At 45.1% G+C, this 21253-nt stretch overlaps 1 protein-coding gene across 2 annotated transcripts in view; it reads left to right on the top strand.

The window, feature by feature from the left end:
* cdh23 (cadherin-related 23) overlaps positions 1 to 21253 on the top strand; it is a 727760-nt gene that overhangs the window by 422400 nt on the left and 284107 nt on the right. For both annotated transcript variants that reach the window (XM_071379722.1, XM_071379721.1), the window contains exons 11-12: positions 681 to 869; positions 19397 to 19546. In XM_071379722.1, coding sequence (XP_071235823.1) covers positions 681 to 869; positions 19397 to 19546 — 339 coding nt within the window. The remainder of the gene's footprint in view (positions 1 to 680; positions 870 to 19396; positions 19547 to 21253) is intronic.

Genomic DNA, 21253 nt, shown 5'->3' with positions numbered 1-21253 from the left:
AGTCTTATGGGCCCTGATCAAAAGTAGTACACTATTTATACATTTTTATTTAACCTTTATTTAACTAGGCAAGTCAGTTAATATTCTCCTACATTATTTTCACACTTAAACAAACTTCAAAGTGTTTCCTTTCAAATGGTATCAAGAATATGCATATCCTTGCTTCAGGTCCTGAGCTACAGGCAGTTAGATTTGGGTATGTAATTTTAGGCGAACATGTAAAAAAAAGGGTCCGATCTTTTTAAGAACAAATTCTTATTTATAATGACTGCCTACACCGGCCAAACCCAGACGACGCTGGGCAAATTGTGAACCGCCCTATGGGACTCCCAATCATGACTGGTTGTGATACAGCCTGGAATCAAACCAGAGTGCCTGTAGGGACACCTCTAGCACTGAGATACAGTGCCTTAGACCACTGCGCCACTCGGAAGCCCAGTGTAGGGAATAGGGTGCCATTGAGTGCTTACTGCTTTCACTCCACCAGAACAATTTCAGCTCCAATATGACACCTCTCTCACTTTCCCATTTGCTTTCTTGTTCACACTGGAAATTAATTGCACTTGCACTTATTCGCCTGTCTTCTCTGCCCGTCCTCCTCCCATACTCCCCCTGTGTGTCTCTCTCTCTCCGCTCTCTCTCTCTCTCTCCCCCGTTTCTCCCCTCCATTCCTCCCTCAGGGCACAGAGTTGAACGATGACCGTACACCGTCAGATGCCTCGGTGACGACCACCTTCACCATCCTGCTGATTGACAAGAATGACAACGCGCCCAAGTTCAACAGCTCCGAGTACCGTGTGCACATCACCGAGCTGGCCCAGGTGGGCTTCGCCCTACCTCTCTTCATACAGGCTGAAGACAAGGATGAGGTGGGTTACCATCACCACGCATGCATGCCTGTAACAATACATATGGCAACAAATGGTAACAAACGGTAATAAACAGTAACACTTTATTTGACATGGTTGAAAGTTCCTGGGATCAGGACCGAATAAGCAGGAAATCCGGAATCCTCCAACCAGGATATCTGGAAAAACTGAGAATTTTGGGAACTTTAATGGAATCTTGCAATCCTAGATGTTGCGTTGGCTCAGTACAGCAGTATGGATTCAGATGTAGTGTATTTTAGCAGTAGTGAGTAGTTGCAGAGGAGACATTGTGCTGTGCTGAGTGAGTGTGTCAGCCCAGTGGGAAAGCAGCCCTGTTCAACAGCATCCTCTTTAGTTTTCCATCATGTGTCCGCCACTTCCCATTAGCTCTATCTAACATCCCACCGCGCTGACACACAGACACACATGCACATGCGCTCATAAACAGACACACAGACAATCTTCTTACACACACACTTGCTCGGTCACTCACAGCAGGCCAAGACTAGGAGCCCCATTTCGACTAGACTACAATTTAATTTGCATTGGAAGATATGGGATACAGCATCAAATTATACCTAACGAGGAAAATCAATCACCACAGGTTGAGATAAGCCGAAAGCTAGTCAACTCTGATTGATTCCAGCACCACAGCCGCCAGGATGAAATTTGATAGATAACTGCAAGTCAAGTGGAGAGAGAACGAGAAGGAGGAGAAGAGGGAGGTAGAGGGGTTGGGAAAGAGGGAAGAAGGTGTAGAGAAAGTAGCATAACTAATGGAGTACTGGCAGGAAGTTAAGTGAATAGGGCAGTTGTACAGACAGAGGGAAGCTGAGATAGTCAGAGTGAGAGGTGGAGGGAGAGAAGAAGAGAGATAGAAAGGGGTGAGGATAGAGAGAGAGAGGCTGAAGGAGAGATAGAGAGTAAGATAGTGAGAGAGATGCAGAGAGAGACAGAGAGAAAGTGTCTGATGGAGAGATAGTGGCCTATTTAGCAGCAGGTTTGTTTATTCATGCCATGGAGTGTGTTTGCTCTTGTCAGCATGGAGATGGATAGGAGTGCTAGGAGCTCCTCCACCAGGTGGTGATGGGCACACCTGGTAGATGATACGAGGGGTGCTGCTCTGACTGCGCCCTATCCCCTATTCGACCCTCTGCCCCCAGAGGCTGTCAGAGTGTCAGAGCGTGTGTGTGTGTGTGTGTGTGTGTGTGTGTGTGTGTGTGTGTGTGTGTGTGTGTGTGTGTGTGTGTGTGTGTGTGTGTGTGTGTGCGCATGTGGGTGCGTTTGTGTGCGCATGTGCAGAAGTTGGCAGAGGAAATTTACCAAAAATAACACACGTGCATGGCATTTTAAAAAGAATACAGAATGTTGCCATCCGACTCTTCTCAATTCCTCCCAGGCAAAAGCATGCCTCTATCAATACAAGCAGTGCCCCTGTGAATTCTCCATAATAGATGCCTAGGTTTATTTCCATTCTTCTCTCTATGTAAGCTGGGTGGGCTCAAGGAGGACAGCCACATAACTACAGTAGATGGATTTCAACCAGATCTACAGCGGAGAATGAATCAGAATGCAGCCCCAACTGGGCATCCCTATTCAACCCCCAGCTTAACTACACTCCTTACCTGTCCATCACTAGTGATGAGTACCTAATGGCACCATAGTCCCTATATAGTGCATTACTTTTGACCGGGGCCCGTACACACTTTTGACCGGGGCCCGAACAAAAATATAAACGCAACATGCAACAATTTCAAAGATTTTACTGAGTTACAGTTCATATAAAAGACATCAGTCAGTTGAAATAACTAGGCCCATATCTATGGATTTCACATGACTGGGCAGGGGTGCAGCCATGGGGAGCCAGGCCCAGCCAATCAGAAGGAGTTTTCCCCCACAAAAGACCCCCTCACCCCCCTTCAGACGATCCCACAGGTGAAGAAGCCATTCAAACCCTTTTTGGTTATCAGTACGCACCCTTTTAAGGTTTTGAGACTGACAAAAAAAGCTCACACATGAGTAAGAGACAAATGGGAGCATGATGTTCTCTACTGAAATCTCTATTTTATTATAGTTAGGGTTAAGGTTGTTTAGTTCCTGTACTGTATATAATAGTGATGGGAAAACGATGCTTTCTGAAGCCTTTGGGGCTTTCACCAAATTGTGTAGAAAATATGTTAATTCCTCTGAGCTTGTAACACATTGCACACTAGTCAGGTTGATGGATTATCTTGGCAAAGCAGAAATGCTCACTAACAGGAATGTAAACACATTTTGACCGACCGGCTCAAATCGGTCTTATAAAGCAAAATGTTTGATTTGTTTTTTTACATTGGATAAAAGTAGAGACTCAGAGCTACAAAATGGTATATCAAACACCACATTTTTGAGGAACAATTAGAAATTATTTTTTGAAAGTTGATACATTTGTATACTCACATTTGAGAAAAGAGCCTTTGAATATTTTGGTACCTACTGGAGAGCTCTCCTTTATCTACACCCATTCAGCATGGTTCACACCCTCTTAAGCCAGCCCCACCCATCTCTGTAAGGATTCACATGTGAGGTCATGTGCTAAACATAGTAGTACAAATTAAGACTAAAAGTGGTAAAAGTAGTAGCCTACAATAAGGACAAATTCCAGGAAAACAGAAAGTTCCACATCTTGCTAGGTGGATGGGTCTCTACAGAAGGTGTAAACGGTACAGCCAAATGATTTCTTCCATAGCAGCAATATCAGAAAGTGTCAATATAAATAAAATAATATACAGTATGTACAAAAATAATATCAATAATGATATCCGTGATAGACAAGGTAGTTATATGCATACAATCAGGGGTAAAGTGGTTGAGCAGCAGGGTTAAAAAAAATAGTAGCAGCAACGGCGTATATGGCGTGTGTGTTAGGAGAGAGTCATTTAAATAGAGGCTCTGCAGATAGTGCTGATCACTGGTCCGTCCGAACCACACATGAACAAGGGAATCTATATTCGGAGAGCCTGTTTCTGTGCTGCCCTTGACTTTAGTGCAGTGCATGTGATGTCCTCTTCGTTGCAAAACTCCCTGATTTTCTCAAAAACATACGTTTGTCTAGCTGTGTCCAGTCAAGGTGAAATACATCCACAGGTACACCTGCAATTGACTCAAATGATGTAAATTAGCCTATCAGAAGCTTCTAAAGCCATGACATCATTTTCTGGAATTTTCCAAGCTGTTTAAAGGCACAGTCAACTTAGTGTATGTAAACTTCTGACCCACTGAAATTGTGACACAGTGAATAAAAAGTGAAATAATCTGTCTGTAAAGAATTGTTGGAAAAATTACTTGTGTCATGCACAAAGTAGATGTCCTAACCAACTTGCCAAAAACTATAGTTTGTTAACAAGAAATTTGTGGAGTGGTTGAAAAACGAGTTTTAATGACTCCAACCTAAGTGTATGTAAACTTCCGACTTCAACTATATATATATATATATATATATATATATATATATATATATATATATATATATAGTTATATATATATATATATATATATTGTGGTGTACAGTAGGTCAGCCACCAGGGTGAGACTCATCGATGCCTGGTGACAGACGGAGTATACATCACGAGGCGTTGGCTCCATCTGCTGGACGTGCCAGGTCTCGACAGGGTCTCCGCCCAAGACTAATTGGGGCTGATTGGGGAGTTGGTGAGTAATCAAGGGCTGATTGCTCACCAGCTGCACAAGCCCATAAAGCTGCCAGAAGGGCAGCACACAGAGAGGACTGGGGGAAGAAGGTGACTTCCGTGTAGTTGGAGACGGTGCCCGAGCTAAGATGAGGGAGTTGAGTTTGTGTGCCCGTCAGGATACAGCAAGACTCGGAGCCCAGGAGACGGTATCCCGTTTTATTATTTAATAAACACCCTTGAAACTGAGCTAATCATACTCTGTCCATGTCTGATCTGTGTAAACATCTTGACCAAATCCCCTGGTCTGCCACATGTGGTGGAGAATGCGGACAATCTGATAACCTGGTCAGATCAGGGTTGACGTTTACGCAGCATCACCATGGACAAGTTGATAGCTCAGTTCGTCCGGGCCCAACAAGCACAACAGGCGGTTCAGGAACGAACGCTGGAGGAACACCGATTACAAAACGTCCGCCTCGTTGAGGAAATCAGGAAGCTGCAAGGAGGAGCGTCTCCTGAATCCCATCCCAATCAGTTTTTACTCAAACTAACGGAAGACGATGACGTCGAAACCTACCATTGTACGTTTGAACGGACAGCTCTACGGGAAGGATGGCCAAGGCCGAAGTGGGCCAGTCTGCTGGCCCCGTTCCTCTCTGGGAATGACCAAAAGGCGTATTGGGACCTGAACAACGAACAGGCGGCTAATTACGACGGACGCAAACGGGAGATACTCAGCCGCTACAGGTACAGCCTGGCCCATCGGGCTCAACGGTTCTACGACTGGAGGTTCGTAGCCGACGCATCCCCCCGAGCACAGATGAGCGACCTACTGCTCGTCAGCATGGCTCCAATCCGACGTATCCACCCTCTCCAAAGTTGTCCTGGATCGCTTCTTACGGGCGCTACCCCACGACATGAAGAGGGCAGCGAGTCTATGCGCACCCCAGACTTCGGAGGGCCTCCTGGAAGCAGTGGAGATGCATCAGAACACTCAGGCTCTGCTGAGTGTGAGCCGGGCAGAGTCGGCAACCCGTTCGAGGGGAAAGAAGGACAGCCCCACCGCTGTGTACCCCGAACCGACAGTCGGCAGGGCCAAAAGACTGCAAATCTGTGGAGAGACGGCTTGGGTAGTGCCGCCCTGCCACTGACGACCCCAGGTAGAAGGAGACCAAAGGAGGTGTTTTGAGTGTGGCTCCCGGGGGCATATTGCCTGGAATTGCCCGGCTCGAGAGGAGTCGGGGCCATCAGTAAGCCCCGGAGGCAAGGTGGGTCACGCCGTGAACTATGTCACCTCCTGTGGGGTGCACCCCGAATCAACTGCACCCATGGTCCCGGTGAAGGTTGACAGACATGACACGGAAGCGCTATTGGACTCTGGAAGTATGGTTACTCTCGTAACCATGAACCTGCTGAACCAGGAGACCGAAAAGGGTAGGGAGATGTCCATTTTCTGTGTTCACGGTGACACAAAGCGGTATCCAACCATATGGACCAACATTGTGACACCACAAGGGAGGTACCAGATGACGGTGGGTGCAGTGCCAGAGTTGCCGCTACCTCTCCTAGTGGGATGGGATTTTCCGCTGTTCACGGCCTTATGGGGGCACGAGTTGAGGAAGAAGGTACGAGCCGTCCGAAGAAGAGAGCGGGGACGACCAATAGCCTGTGCGGCCCGGAAGCAACCAGTTAACCAGCATGTGTCTACGGCGGCGGAGTTGGAGGGGGCTCCGGATTCCGAACCAGAGTCCAGCCTCCCCCTCCTCGATTTCGAGGGGCCAGTCGAGACCACTCCTGGGGGCCAACTGAGGAGACAATTCGGGACGGCCCAGTGGGAGGATCCGAACTTGAAAGCCGCCGCAGGACAAGTGATAGTGGTGGTTGGATAGCTACTTCCGGGGATGAGTGACTGGCGATACCCCCATTTCCAAATCAAGAATAACCTTTTGTATCAGGTGTCGCGCCAACAGGGGGAACTTCGAGAGGTATTGCTGCCCCGACGGTACGTGGGAACCGTTCTTCAGCTGGCCCACACCCACCTGTTGGGGGCGCACCTGGGAATGGAGAAGACCCGGGAACGGATCGCCACCCGGTTCCACTGGCCCGGGATGAGGAGGGCCGTGGAAGACTACTGTCGCAGCTGCCCAGAGTGTCAACTCATGGCCCCGAATGCCCACTTCCGAAGCCCATTGGTCCCCCTACCGATCATCGGGGTGCCCTTTGAACGCATCGCCATGGACATAGTGGGACCCCTGGTAAAAACAGCACGAGGACACCGGTACATCCTGGTGATGGTAGATTATGCTACACGGTATCCCAAGGCCATTCCCCTACGGGCGGCGGTATCCAAGGGAATCGCCCGGGAACTGTTTCACCTCTTTAGCCGGGTGGGCATCCCGAACGAGATCTTGACAGACCAAGGTACGGAGTTTATGACCCGCCTCATGAAAGAGTTGTGTGCCCTCCTGCAGATCAAGCAGATCCGGACCTTCATTTTTCACCTGCAGACGGATGGGCTCGTCGAGGATTTTAATAAAATGCTCAAACAGATGCTGCAGAAGGTCATCGAGCAGGACGGGAAGAACTGGGCCCAGCTAATACACCACCTAATGTTCTCAATCTAAGAAGTACCCCAATCCTCCGCTGGGTTTTCCCCGTTCAAACTCCTCTACGGGAGGAGGCCATGCGGCCTACTGGACCTCGTAAAGGAGGTGTGGGAAGCTCTACCGACCCCATTACGCAGCGTGGTAGAGCATGTGGAGACGATGAGGGAGCGGATGACAGCCATATGGCCCGTCGTGAAGGAACATATGGAGAAGGCCCAACGCGCCCAAGCCCAGGTCTACAAATCGGGGATTCCAGCCTCGAGAATTCCATGTGGGAGACAGGGTGCTGGTCTTAATCCCCACAGCTGAAAGTAAGTTCCTGGCAACATGGTACGGACCATATGAGGTGGTCGAGAAGCTGGGACCTGTCAATTACCTAAGGTTGGGAAGAGCACCTGACGCGCCTCCAGGCGGTGCTGGACACGCTCAGACAAGCCGGGTTGACCGCGAACCCCAAGAAGTGCAAACTCGGATTTGAGGAGGTGGAGTACCTGGGGTATTTGATCGGACGGGGGAACGTCAAGCCCCAGGAGAGGAAGGTTCATGCGGTACGTGACTGGCCCGTTCCACGCAACAAGACACAGGTCAAGTCCTTCCTGGGACTGGCAGAATACTATAGCTGATTTATCCCCAACTTTGTGGCTATAGCTTCCCCCCTCACCGATCTAACCCAGGCCCGCCTCCCGAAAACAGTGAAATGGATGAACGAGATAGAAGCGGCGTTCAGCCATCTGAAGGAAGCGCTGTGCTTCCATCCAATTTTCGTAACGCCTGATTTCCAGGTGCCGATGGTGGTCCAGACAGATGCATGTGATACGGGACTAGGCGCCGTTCTGTCCCAGATACACAATGGCGAGGAGCACCCCATCATGTACATCAGCAGAAAGCTGGTTCCTAGAGAAAAAAAGTACTCCATTGTTGAGAAAGAGTGTATAGCGGTGAAGTGGGCGCTAGACACTCAAGTATTACCTGTTAGGTACCCACTTCACCCTGGTCATGGACCATGCTCCCCTGGTCTGGATGGCCAGGAAAAAGGACACAAACGATCGGGTTACCAGGTGGTTCTTGTCCCTTCAACGCTTCTCTTTTTCTGTTGTGCACAGGTCAGGGGCGAAGCATGGAAACATGGATGCCCTATCGAGAAGGGAGACATACGTCGCACTGATGACAGTCCCCTCCCCGACAGAGCTAAGGGGAGGGGGGGGTGTGGCGTACAGCAGGTCAGCCACCAGGGGGAGACTCGACGAGGCCTGGTGACATACGGAGTATACATCACAAGGCGATGGCTCCATCTGCTGGACGTGCCAGGTCTCGACGGGCTCTCCGCCCAGGACTAATTAGGGCTGATTGGGGAGTTGGTGAGTAATCAATTGATTGCTCACCAGCTGCACAAGTCCATAAAGCTGCCAGAAGGGCAGCACACAGAGAGGACTGGGGGAAGTAAGGTGACTTCCGTGTAGTTGGAGACGGTGCCCGAGCTAAGACGAGGGAGTTGAGTTTGTGTGCCCATCAGGATACAGCAAGACCCGGAGCCCAGGAGATGGAATCCCGGAGAGGGTCTCATGGGGGAGACCTATCCTTTTCTTTTGATTTATTATTTAATAAACACCCTTGAAACCGAGCTAATCATACTCTGTCCGTGTCTGATCTATGTAAACGTCTTGACCAAATCCCCTGGTCTGCCACAATATAGTATATACACACCCAATCATTCAAAAGTTTGGGGTCACTTAGAAATGTCCATGTTTTTGAAAGAAAATCTCGTTTTTGTCCATTAAAATTACATAAAATTGATCAGAAATAAAGTGTAGACATTGGTAATGTTGTAAATCACTATTGTAGCTGGAAATGGCAGATTGTTTATGGAATATCTACATAGGCGTACAGAGGCCCATTATCAGCAACCATCACTCTTGTGTTCTAATGGCATGTTGTGTTAGCTAATCAAAGTTTATCATTTTAAAAGGCTAATTCATCATTAGAAAACCCTTTTGAAGCTATGTTAGCACAGCTACAAACTGTCCTTATTAGACTGGTTGAGTATCTGGAGAATCAGCATTAGTGGGTTCGATTACAGGCTCAAAATGGCCAGACACAAAGACCTTTCTTCTGAAACTTGTCCATCTATTTTTGTTCTGAGAAATGAAGGCTATTCCATGCAAGAAACTGAAGATCTCGTACAACGCTGTGTACTACTCCCAGAACAACGCAAATTCATAATTCACAAGGTGAGACCCAAATGCAGACACAGGAGGCAGATGGTTGAGCTCCGATATTTATTGTACCAAAAGGGGTAGGCAAAAGGCAGGTTGGGGACCGCCAGGGTGCTCTGTCGCCGGCTGGAGACCATGTGAACGGGAGAGGAGTGCAGAGAGGGGTTTCGCCAGGGTGCGCCAGCCCCGAATGAAACGGCAGTAGAAGAAGTTAGTGAACGGCAGGAAACTTGTAACTCCACCCTGGACGTAGGTTGAGGCCACTCTACCACTGCTTTCACTTTTTCAGGATCCATTTGGATATATCCATCAGCTATGACATATCCCAGAAAGGAGATTGTAGAGCGGTGGAACTCACACTTCTCAGTTTTCACGAACGATTGGTTCTCCAGGAGGCGCTAAGGGACTGGTCTAACATGAAGAATGTGTTCTTGGGCAGACCGGGAAAAAAACAGGATGTCGTCAAGGTAGATGAACACGAAATGGTTTAGCATGTCTTGGAGCACATTGTTTACCAGAGCCTTGGTGAGGCCAAACAGCAAGACCTGGCACTCATAATGTCTACTGGCTGTGTTAAAGGCTGTCTTCCACTCATCTCCTTCGCGTATCTGAACCAGATGGTAGGCATTCCAAAGGTACAGTTTGTAAAACATGGTGGCCACCTGGAGCGGTTCGAAAGCTGAGGAGAGGAGTGGTACGGGGTAACGATACTTAATCGTTATATCATTCAGACCCCAGTAGTCAATGCACTGACACAGGATCTTGTCCTTCTTCTCCACGAAGAAAAACCCCGCGCCAGCAGGAGATGAAGACGGATTGATGCCTCCAGTAGCAGATAATCCTCAATGTACTCTTCCATGGCTTTGGTCTCTGGGCCGGATAGAGAATATAGCCAGTGTGGTGTCTGTGAGGAGATAAATGGCACAATCATAAGGACGGTGTGGGGGAAGAGAAGTAGCCCGTGCCTTACTGAAAACCTCCAGGAGGTCATGGTTCTCAGTGGGGACGACAGCGACATCCCTGGCTTTGCTTACATCCTGAGGGGAACGCTTTTAGGCAATGAAAATGACAAAACGGGCTCCAACCCAGCATGAAGCTCGTGGTCCAGTCAATAACAGGATTGTGTTTCTGCAGCCAAGAAAATAAATCCCAAAACCACAGGAACATGGGGGGGAAATCGATGAGGAGGAACTGTAAGATCTCACTGTGGTTTCCTGATACCCATATATGAACGGGCACTGCTATGGGTGACTCTTCCAATAGAGCGGCCGTCCAGTGCCCTTGCATCCATGGGGACAGAGAGAAGTTGTGGGAATACCTCATTTAGAAACCATGATAGCATCCATAAAACTTTCATAAGCCCCAGAGTCAATGAGCACCCAGAGAGACTTAGACTGGTCTCCCCACAGCAGAATCACAAACAAAGGTGGACGGGAGATTGAAGTTAGGGGACTCCCAGTCTGGCTCACCAGAGTACTTGTACCCACTAAAGAAAGGGGTTTCTTAACTGGGAAAGTGGCTATATAATATCCCGCCCCTCCACAGTACAGACAACAGTGAGAATTTAGCCTGCGTGAGCGTTACCCAACCGATAACCTAGCTCTTCCCAGCTGCATGGGCTCAGGAGTATCCAACTTACCCGTCGCCGATGATTCACTGGGAACCTCGGGTGTTTTCGGCTCTCCTCGGGAAATGCAAACATCGGGGATTTACGGATTCCTTCGGATGGGCGCCAACATCAGCAGATGAATGAGTGTTCCCCGAGACACGACCACCTCTCACACCTGCGTTCTCGTAGGTGCCCATCAATCCTAATTGCCAGGGCGATGAGGGAATCAATGTCCCGTGGTATTTCCCGAGCTGCGAGCTCATCCTTTATCCCCTCTGACAGTCCGTGGAGAAAGGTGTCAAACAGAGCCTCCGGATTCCAGGAACTCTCGATGGCCAATGTGCGAAAATCTACTGCGTAGTCATGTCCCACTACAGGAGTTCTGATGTACCTGCAGTAGTTTGAGCCACCTCCCTCCCGTGCAACGGAGAATCGAAAACCTTCCTCACTTCTGCCATGAATTCCTCCAGGCTATGGCACACAGCAGATTGCTGCTCCCACACAGCTGTTGCCCAGGAGAGCGCTCTTCCGGACATTATCGTGATTAAATACGCTATCTTCGATCAGTCTGATGAGAATGAAGAGGGCTGGAGTTCAAAAATGAGGGAGCACTGGGAAAGGAATACCCGGAAGTACCAGGATCGCCTGCATAACACTCCGGAGGAGGTAAGCGTAGATCTCGAGGAACCGGGGTAGGTTGAACAAATCCACTAGTAGTAGAAAGGTTAATGGGTGGTTGGGAGGTCTCAGAGGTGGCGGGCTGCCTATGAGCTAACTCATTGATTTGCTCCATTACAGCCTTGAACACTTTGTTGTGGCGTTCCATCAGGGAACAAAGCCCTGCCAAAAGGACCAGCAGTTGCTCCTCAATGGTGGCTCCCTGCAGGGAGACAGCGTGACGGAGCTGGTTCTAGTCTGCTGGGTCTGTCATGGCCAGTTCATACTATACGGGCAGAAGGCGAGACCCAAATGCAGACACAGGTGGCAGATGGTTGAGCTCCGATATTTATTACACCAAAAGGGGTAGGCAATAGACAGGTCGGGGACAGGCGAGAGTTCATAAACCAGTTCAGAGTCCAAACAGTACAAGGCAATAGGCAGGCTCGAGGTCGGGACAGGCAGGGGTTCAGTGAACAGGTTCGAGTCCAAACAGTACAAGGGGATAGGCAGGCTCGAGGTCAGAACAGGCAGAGTGGTCAGGAAGGCGGATTCAGCATCAGGACAGACAAGGGTCAAAACCAGGAGGGCTAGGAAAAAACAGAGACTGGAAAAAATAGGAGCTAGGAGAAACGTTGGTTGACTTGGAAAAAACAAGACGAACTGGCACAGAGAGACACAGGGATAAATACACCGGGGACTAATGGGGAAAACAGGAGACACCTGGAGGTGGGTGGAGACAATCATAAAGACAGGTGAAACAGATCAGGGCGTGACAAAACTGTCTCTAACCAGAATAGAAAGTGGAGTGGGAGGCCCTGGTGCACAACTGAGCAAGTACATTAGAGTGTCTAGTTTGAAAAACAGATGCCTCACATGTACTCAACTGGCAGCTTCATTAAATGGTACCCGCAAAACACCAGTCTCAACGTCAACAGTGAAGAGGCAACTACGGGATGCTGGCCTTTAGGCAGAGTTGCAAAGAAAAAGCCATATCTCAGACTGGCCAATAAAAAGAAAAGATTAAGATGTGCAAAAGAACACAGACACTGGACAGATGAACTATGCCTATGTAGATATTCCACACCCAAAAATCTGCCGTTTCCAGCAACAATAGTCATTTACAACATTAATAATGTCTACACTGTATTTCTGATAAATTTTGTGCTATATTAATTAATGGACAAACATTTGCTTTTCTTTTAAAAACAAGCACATTTCTAAGTGACCCCAAACGTTTGAACGGTAGTGTGTAAAATATATATATATACACAGTTGAAGTCGGAAGTTTATATACACCTTAGGCAAATTCATTTTTTCACAATTCCTGACATTTAATCCTAGTAAAAATTAGCTGTCTTAGGTCTGTTAGGATCACCACTTTATTTTAAGATTGTGAAATGTCAGAATAATAGTAGAGAGAATTATTTATTTCAGCTTTTATTTCTTTCATCACATTCCCAGTGGGTCAGAAGTTCACATACAAAATACTAATTGAGTGTAGCATTGCCTTTAAATTGTTTAACTTTGGTCAAATGTTTCGGGTAGCCTTCCACAAGCTTCCCACAATAAGTTGGGTGAATTTTGGCCCATTCCTCCTGACAGAGCTGATGTAACTGAGTCAGGTTTGTAGTCCTCCTTGCTCGCACACACTTTTTCAGTTCTGCCCACAAATATTCTATGGGATTGAGGTCAGGGCTTTGTGATGGCCACTCCAATACCTTTGCTTTGTGTTAATAAGGCTAGGAGACCCGCTAGCGGGACACCTGTCGACAACATCCAGTGAAATTGGAGGGAGCGCAATTCAAATAAATAATCGTAATATTAAACATTTATGAATATACAAGTGTCTTATATCGTTTATAAAGCTGAATGTCTTGTTAATCTAACTGCATTGTCCGATTTACAATAGGCTTTACAGCGAAAGTATACCATGCGATTGTTTAAGGACGGTGCCCCACATCAACATATTTTTCAACCAGCACAGGCTTCATAAAATCACAAATAGCGAATAAATGAATCACTTACTTTTGAAAATCTTCCTCTGTTTGCAATCACAAGGGTCCAAGCTACAACATGAATGGTCGTTTTGTTATATAAAATCCTTATTTATATCCCAAAAGGTCCGCTTAGTTAGCGCCATCGATTTCAGTAATCCACTCGTTCAACATGCAGACAAAGGAGTCCAAAAAGCTACTGCTAAACTTTGTTCAAACAAGTCAAACTACGTTTCTATTTAATCGTCAGGTACCATAAAATGTAAATAAACTATAATATTTCATACGGAAGGGAGTATGTTCAATGGAAAAGTCAAATGAGCAGAAACCCCTCCTCTTCGTTGCGCGCTGACAGAGTGATTTTCCACTTCCACTTAGTGGAAGCCATAGGAATTGCTATCTGGGAGCTGGAATTACATAGGACCGATAGCTTTCCATTATAAGAGCCTGTTTTGTTTTTCTTTGGACTTTCGCCTGACATATCAATTGTGTTAGAGTCTCATGCATTATTTTAACATTTCTACAAACTTCAAGGGATTTCTATCCAATGCTACCAATTATATGCGTATCCTGGCTTCTGGGCCTGAGTAACAGGCAGTTTACTTTGGGCACGTGAGTCAGGCGGAAATTCAGAAAAATGGACACTATCCCTAAGAAGATGTATTAAATTTTGCCACAACTTTGGAATTATGCTTGGGGTCATTGTCCATTTGGAAAACCCATTTCCAACCAAGTTTTAACTTCCTGACTGATGTCTTGAGATGTTGCTTCAATATATCCACATAATGTTCCTTTCTTATAATTCCATCTATTTTGTAAAGTGCACCAGTCCCTCCTGCAGCAAAGCACCCCCACAACTTGATGGTGCCACCCCCATGCTTCACGGTTGGGATGGTGTTATTCGGCTTGCAAGCCTCCCTCTTTTTCCTCCAAACGAACTATGGTCATTATGGCCAAACAGTTCTATTTTTGTTTCATCAGACGAGAGGACATTTCTCCAAAAAGTATGATCTTTGTCCCCATGTGCAGTTGCAAACCGTAGTCTGGCTTTTTTATGGCAGTTTTAGAGCTGTGGCTTCTTTCATGTTATCTCGATATAGGACTCGTTTTACTGTGGATATAGATAATTGTGTACCTGTTCCCTCCAGCATCTTCACAAGGTCCTTTGCTGTAGGAGACAGAACGCGTCTCCTTCCTGAGCGGTATGACAGCTGCGTGGTCCCATGGGGTTTATACTTGTGTACTATTGTTTGTACAGATGAACGTGGTACCTTCAGGCGTTTGGAAATTGCTCCCGAGGATGAACCAGACTTGTCTACAAAAAAAATTCTGAGGTCTTGGCTGATTTCTTTTGATTTTCCCATGATGTCAAGCAAAGAGGCACTGAGTTTGAAGGTAGGCCTTGAAATACATCCACAGGTATGCCTCCAATTGACTCAAATGTTGCCAATTAGCCTATCAGAAGCTTCTAAAGCCATGACATAATTTTCTGGCATTTCCCAAGCTGTTAAAAGGCACAGTCATCTTAGTGTATGTAAACTTCTGACCCACTGGAATTGTGATACAATTCGGGAAAGTCTAAAAAAGTTGTGATATCAGGTTTCTCTAGAGACATAATATTAAGTAATGCATATCATCATAGGGTGGAGGGGGACAAGTTGCAGTGATCTTGTCCTGAAAGACAGATCACCTGCAGAGATGGAGCACCTTATGTACTCGCATTGGTTATAACTGGTTATTACTAGGTATGAGCGCATACAAAATCCAAATTACAGTTGATTTAGTTGCAGTCAAAACACCTTTTATAAAAGTCTGTCAGTGGTATGAATACTTGGTAGAACTGTAGTACAGAAACCAGTTATTCTCTGAATGTACATATAGTGCTGAAATAATCTGTCTGTAAGCAATTGTTGGAAATATTACTTGTGTCATGCACAAAGTAGATGTCCTAACTGACTTGCCAAAACTATAGTTTGTTAACAAGACATTTGTGGAGTGGTTGAAAAATGAGTTTTAATGACTTCAACCTACGTGTATGTAAACTTCCGACTTCAACTGTATGTGCTGCCAAAAAATAAAACTAATCGTCGGTTTCTGAAAGAAACTCGTCATCGAAGAAAGCACTGGCATAACGGTGAAATCAGTGGGATCTCGCATTTTGAAACACGTTTCAAAAAAGCATGTGGTTAAATGAAGATATCATTGATCACATTGTTAATCTAACCTTGAAATGAGCATCGGTACATTTTGTCGGATCAGTAGTGCTTTGAAAACTGCATCGCCTCTCCGGTATCAAACGTCCCATCACTTGTGTATATATACTGTAGTCTACTTAACTTGATACTAAGTTATATTACATTTTAAAATGGAGGTGTAGTTATCGCTACTTAAACCTAAATGAATTAAATTATACATAGTAAGTTATTCAAAGTAAATTTGGTGTTAATTAGGATAATTCTACATTTAAAGTTGGCATAACTAAGTTGCTATTGATTTAATATGAAGTGCAAGTTGAACTGACAAATGGTTAACTATATTGTATTGGTCAAAGTAAATGTGGTGTGAGATTGTATAACTTCACATTTTAAAGTTTGTAAAGCTTGAAATATGCTGCACAACTTTATGACTGGAAACAACAAAAAATAATTACGGTGTAGTTCACTATGTAGGGACTAGTGTGCCATTTGGGGTGCATACTAGATTAACACACACACACAGCATACACAGGTTAACACAACAAAGACACTGCCTCACTCCACAATAACACACATACACATGAATGCATGTACAAACACCTACACATAAAAATGCATGCTCTGATACATATGCTCAACACAACGAAAAAGATCTGAATCGTGAAAACCAGTAGAGACTGATGAAAGGTAAAAAGTTGAGGATTGACTCATTGTAATGTCTGGAATTGAATGAATGGAACAATATCAACAACATGCAAATTAAAGTTCTGTATTCATAAATATTTCTCCCACTACCCGCCTCCACTGGTAACAATACGTAGCAATCAAGGCAGAGTTGACATTGACAGATGCATTACTAGATGCACTACTAACCCACACGTCGAGAGGGAGAGAGTCAGAGATGTTCCATTTTTACTAGTGGGTGACACAAGTGGTAGTTACAGACCTCTTTCTTAATCACTCTTCTCCGTTTGAATCTAAAACTTTCCGCTCAAAACTCGTCAGTAAACTTTGTGACAGCGACATCTGACAGGACCTTGGTATGAGAGCTTCTGGTGAGATAGAGAGAGAGAGGCAAATGGATGGGCAATTACGTTTATGTGCAGTTTGAGGTGACATCCCTGCATATTGAATATTTGTTTAAATAGCCAGTCATCAGCCACAATGGTTCTCTGCGAGATGAACAACAAAACAAAAACATAGGGCCATTTTAACCGCCAAACATAATGCCCTCCACCATCGATCCACTGTCTAAATGGCCCCATATTCCCTATAAAGTGAATACCTTGGTAAAATAAAACATTTGGTTGTGCTAAAGGAGGGATTTGAGCTAAGGGCTAATGTGACACTCATCTTGAAGGGGCCAATAATGGTGTGAAATGGCGAAAGTCAAAATGTAAAAAGTGAGCTTTATGAGTTTGTGTTTTATTTGTATTTGATCAAATATAAAACAGTTGTAAATAACACAATAGCGTCACGTTGCATGTTCCTCATGTTACGCCAGCCTTTGTTTTCTCTTAATCTCTGACTAAGACAACAAAAAATGATGTCACTGGATCGTGTGTACACACAATAAAAACCAACATGGCTCAGAGGAAAAAAACCAAGAGTAAATCTGAAACCTCACTGTTGTGTGCTTGACATTGAAATTTAAATTCCAATTAAGATGCCATCTGCAGCTTTTTATCTTGAACGTGATCTCTGCGAACATGGTAACATTTGCCTTTTAAAAGCTGCATTGTCCACAAACGTGATCTGAGTGAATCCCAGCCTAAGTGAAGCCGGAGCGATTTAGATAGTCATGCTTGTCAACATGGCTCCTTAAACATCCTCATCTCCTCCACATCACACATTATCCTCTCATTGTGTCATTCTGCTTTCATCAAACACACACACACACACACACACACACACACACACACACACACACACACACACACGCACGCACAGTCAGACGGTCCGCAAACATACATCACACACACACACACATACAATTGTGATTTAAACGCATGGCTTCAATGAGCTGCCATTGGCGGTGTAATCATCACTTTAGTAGAAGTGACGGCAGCTGTAGCAGTGGCAGCTTTGTGAGCAGTGCATGGCGGTTTGCTCTATTCTGTACTCAAACGCCCAATTACAATTTACATAATGTTAAGCAATACGGTGGAGTGACTTTTATGTGGGAGAGATAAAGAGAGGACGATTCAGATGAGGATACGAGATTATGAACTCCAATAGGGCTCTGGTCAAAGTAGTGCACTACTGAATAGGGTGCCATATGTGGCGCACATCGTTGCTCGCCGACAGTCGTCAGAAGGATGTTTGGGTCTATTTAGTGGGGTCTAATCTTCACTTGTTTATTTTTTCAGGGGTTGATTTTTTTTTTCTCCGTTGTTTGTTCTCTCTTCTTGTCTTTTTCTGCGAAAAAGAGAACCCTCCAGGTTAAATGTTTATTGAACTCCGAAAAATGTTCTCTCTGCGGATCAATCATTCTCCCGCTGTCGTCATGAGCCATTTCGCTGGCAAATGGATTCCCGCAGAAATAGAAAAGGGGTCTTTATAATTGGCTGCGGGTGGTGAGACACAGTTCATAACCATGCCACATGCTCTCAGTGGTTTGTGTTGTGTGTGTGTGTGGGGGGGGGGGGGGGGGGGGTGCATGTACAGTGAGGGAAAAAAGTATTTGATCCCCTGCTGATTTTGTACGTTTGCCCACTGACAAAGAAATGATCAGTCTATAATTTTAATGGTAGGTTTATTTGAACAGTGAGAGACAGAATATCAACAAAAAAATCCAGAAAAACGCATGTCAAAAATGTTATGAATTGATTTGCATTTTAATGAGGGAAATAAGTATTTTGGGTACTTTGTATTAGTATTTTATTAGTATTTTATACTTTGTATTAGTATTTTATTAGTATTTTGGGTGCCTTTGCGTTTGGAAACTTTTGGGCAAAATTAGAATATACCCATTTTTCCAGGCACCACTACAACACTGGTCATTGGTCATTGGAAAAACCATGATCTTGAATTGGACTCACATTTTTCTGGACTTGGTCTTGACTCGGTCTCGATTTGCTCCAGTCTTGGTCTTGAATCGGTCTTGCTTTAGATGGTCTCGAACACAACACTGGTGTGTAAGAGTACATGCTAGTGTGTGTATCTTTAAAAGTACATATGCTGAATGTATGATACTGCTAAATATCTGGATCTTGATTGATTAACAAATAGTAATTACATTTTGCTACATATGTTGTTGCCATAGTACTATTTTAATACTTTTATGATTCAGGTATCTAATGACATGATCTTGTGCTTGTGAGTCATCACCAGGACTGCATACCTCCTTTTTGTTGTTCAAAAGAACAGTTCACTTTAATCAACATTTCAGTTTTCACTTCAATGTAAATATGCCGGAGTAGCGAAATAACTAATTTCCATCCATAGTCCGTAATGCAGTCCCACATCTCATACTGCAGCTTTTATTATCATCCATTTGAATATTTAACCAATATCTAACTCTCTCTTCCTTGTGACCCCTATCCCTCCCTCTCTCCATCCCTCCATCCTCTCCTCTAGGGAGTGAATAGTATGTTTCAGGTGTTCCTAACGGGGAACAACTCGGATCACTTCACCATCTCCCCCACGGCGGTGCAGGGCCGGGCTGACATCAGGATGAGGGTGGCCGTGCCGCTGGACTACGAGAACATTCGCTCCTACAGCTTCTCTGTGAGTTCAATCTGCACGCACACACACACACACACACACACACACACACACACACACACACACACACACACACACACACACACACACACACACACACACACACACACACACACACACAAACGCATGCACACAAACACACACCCACACAAAAACTTGTTTACGGCACGTTCTTATCTCCGTTACAAACACACTATCAGTAAAATGTACTTTAACAAGAGCAAGTCATCTACCGTATGGAGCACAGTGAGCAAAGACACTATGGGCAGGTTTCTAGGACCCAGATTTAAGGAGTGATTGGTACATCCATTTTTTGACTTTTAAATGAATTATATACACTGAGTGTACAAAACGTTTGGAACACTTCCTCTTTCCTTGACATAGACTATCCAGGTGACAGCTATAATCTCTTATTGATGTCACCTGTTAAATCCACTTCAATCAGTGTATATGAAGTGGAGGAGACGGGTTAAAGAAGGATTTTTAAGCCTTGAGACAGTTGAGACATGGATTGTGTATGTGTGCCATTTAGAGGGTGAATGGGAAAGACAAAAGATTTACGTGCCATTGAACGGGGTATGGTAGTAGGTGCCAGGCACACCGGTTGAGTGTGTCAAGAACTGCAAAGCTGCTGTATTTTTCACGCTCATCAGTCAATTTAGTATGCCTACTCCTGGACATAAACACACTTTCAAATGGCATTCTCCATTTGGCATGCTTTTTAGAAAATAAATAGGATTCATCTTTGTTCCTGGAAACTGACCCATAGTGTTTTTTCAGTGATTTGCAACTGTAAGTTTATGTTTCGGTCCACACATCCTGAGAACCAAAGCATGGTAAAGCTATAAAGACAGTAACGGTATATAGTCACATTAGGTAAAACACGTACTAAAGCGAGGTCCATGCAGAAATGATTTGTCGAGATCGGTGTGGAAGAACTTGACTGGCCGGCACAGAGCCCTGACATCAACCCCATTGTACACCTTTGGGATGAATTTGAATGCCATCTGCGAACCAGGCCTAATCGCCCGACATTGGTGCCCGACCTCACTACTGCTCATGGCTGAATAGAAGCAAGTTTCTGCAGCAATGTTCCAACATCTAGTGGAAAGCCTTCCCAGAAGAGAGGATGCTGTTATAACAGCAAAGTGGGGACCGACTCCATATTAATGCCCATGATTTTGGAATGAGATGTTCGACGAGCAGGTGTCCACACTTTGTCATGTAGTGTATAATAATAGATGAATTTGGCAAGATGCAATTGGCAATCGTCTGATGAGTGACAATATTATGAATGGTCAAATTGTAAATAAAGAGACTGATGAACAGTGCAGCTTGTGAACGGAGAACATGCATTTTTAACAAACATTTTCCAATCCTCATACCGTCATATGCAGTCCAGACATTTTGATTGCTAAATACCACCGGATTGACCAGAGCCTAAGCGTTTTAACCCACATACATATGCCAAACAGCTCTACAAAATTAGCTGATGGGCTTTGTGTTGATTATTGTAGGTGTAGTTCAATATGAAATAGAGTAACTTACTTGCCACTGGCTGCCTGTAAGTTATTGTCAAAATTCACGGCAACCGCTTTAAAGTGAAGGTGTCAACAGGGCATTTTTACTTTTTGACCTTCTATTACGTCTCCACGTTCTCCCTATACCCTATGTGTCCATTTAAGTATTAGAGACTCTCCCCTCTCTCTT

The sequence above is a fragment of the Salvelinus alpinus genome, chromosome 32, assembly GCF_045679555.1.
Source record: "Salvelinus alpinus chromosome 32, SLU_Salpinus.1, whole genome shotgun sequence".
NCBI lineage: Eukaryota > Metazoa > Chordata > Actinopteri > Salmoniformes > Salmonidae > Salvelinus > Salvelinus alpinus.
Note: the sequence above shows the minus strand (reverse complement) of the source record. Positions and strands in the feature narration are given on the sequence as shown.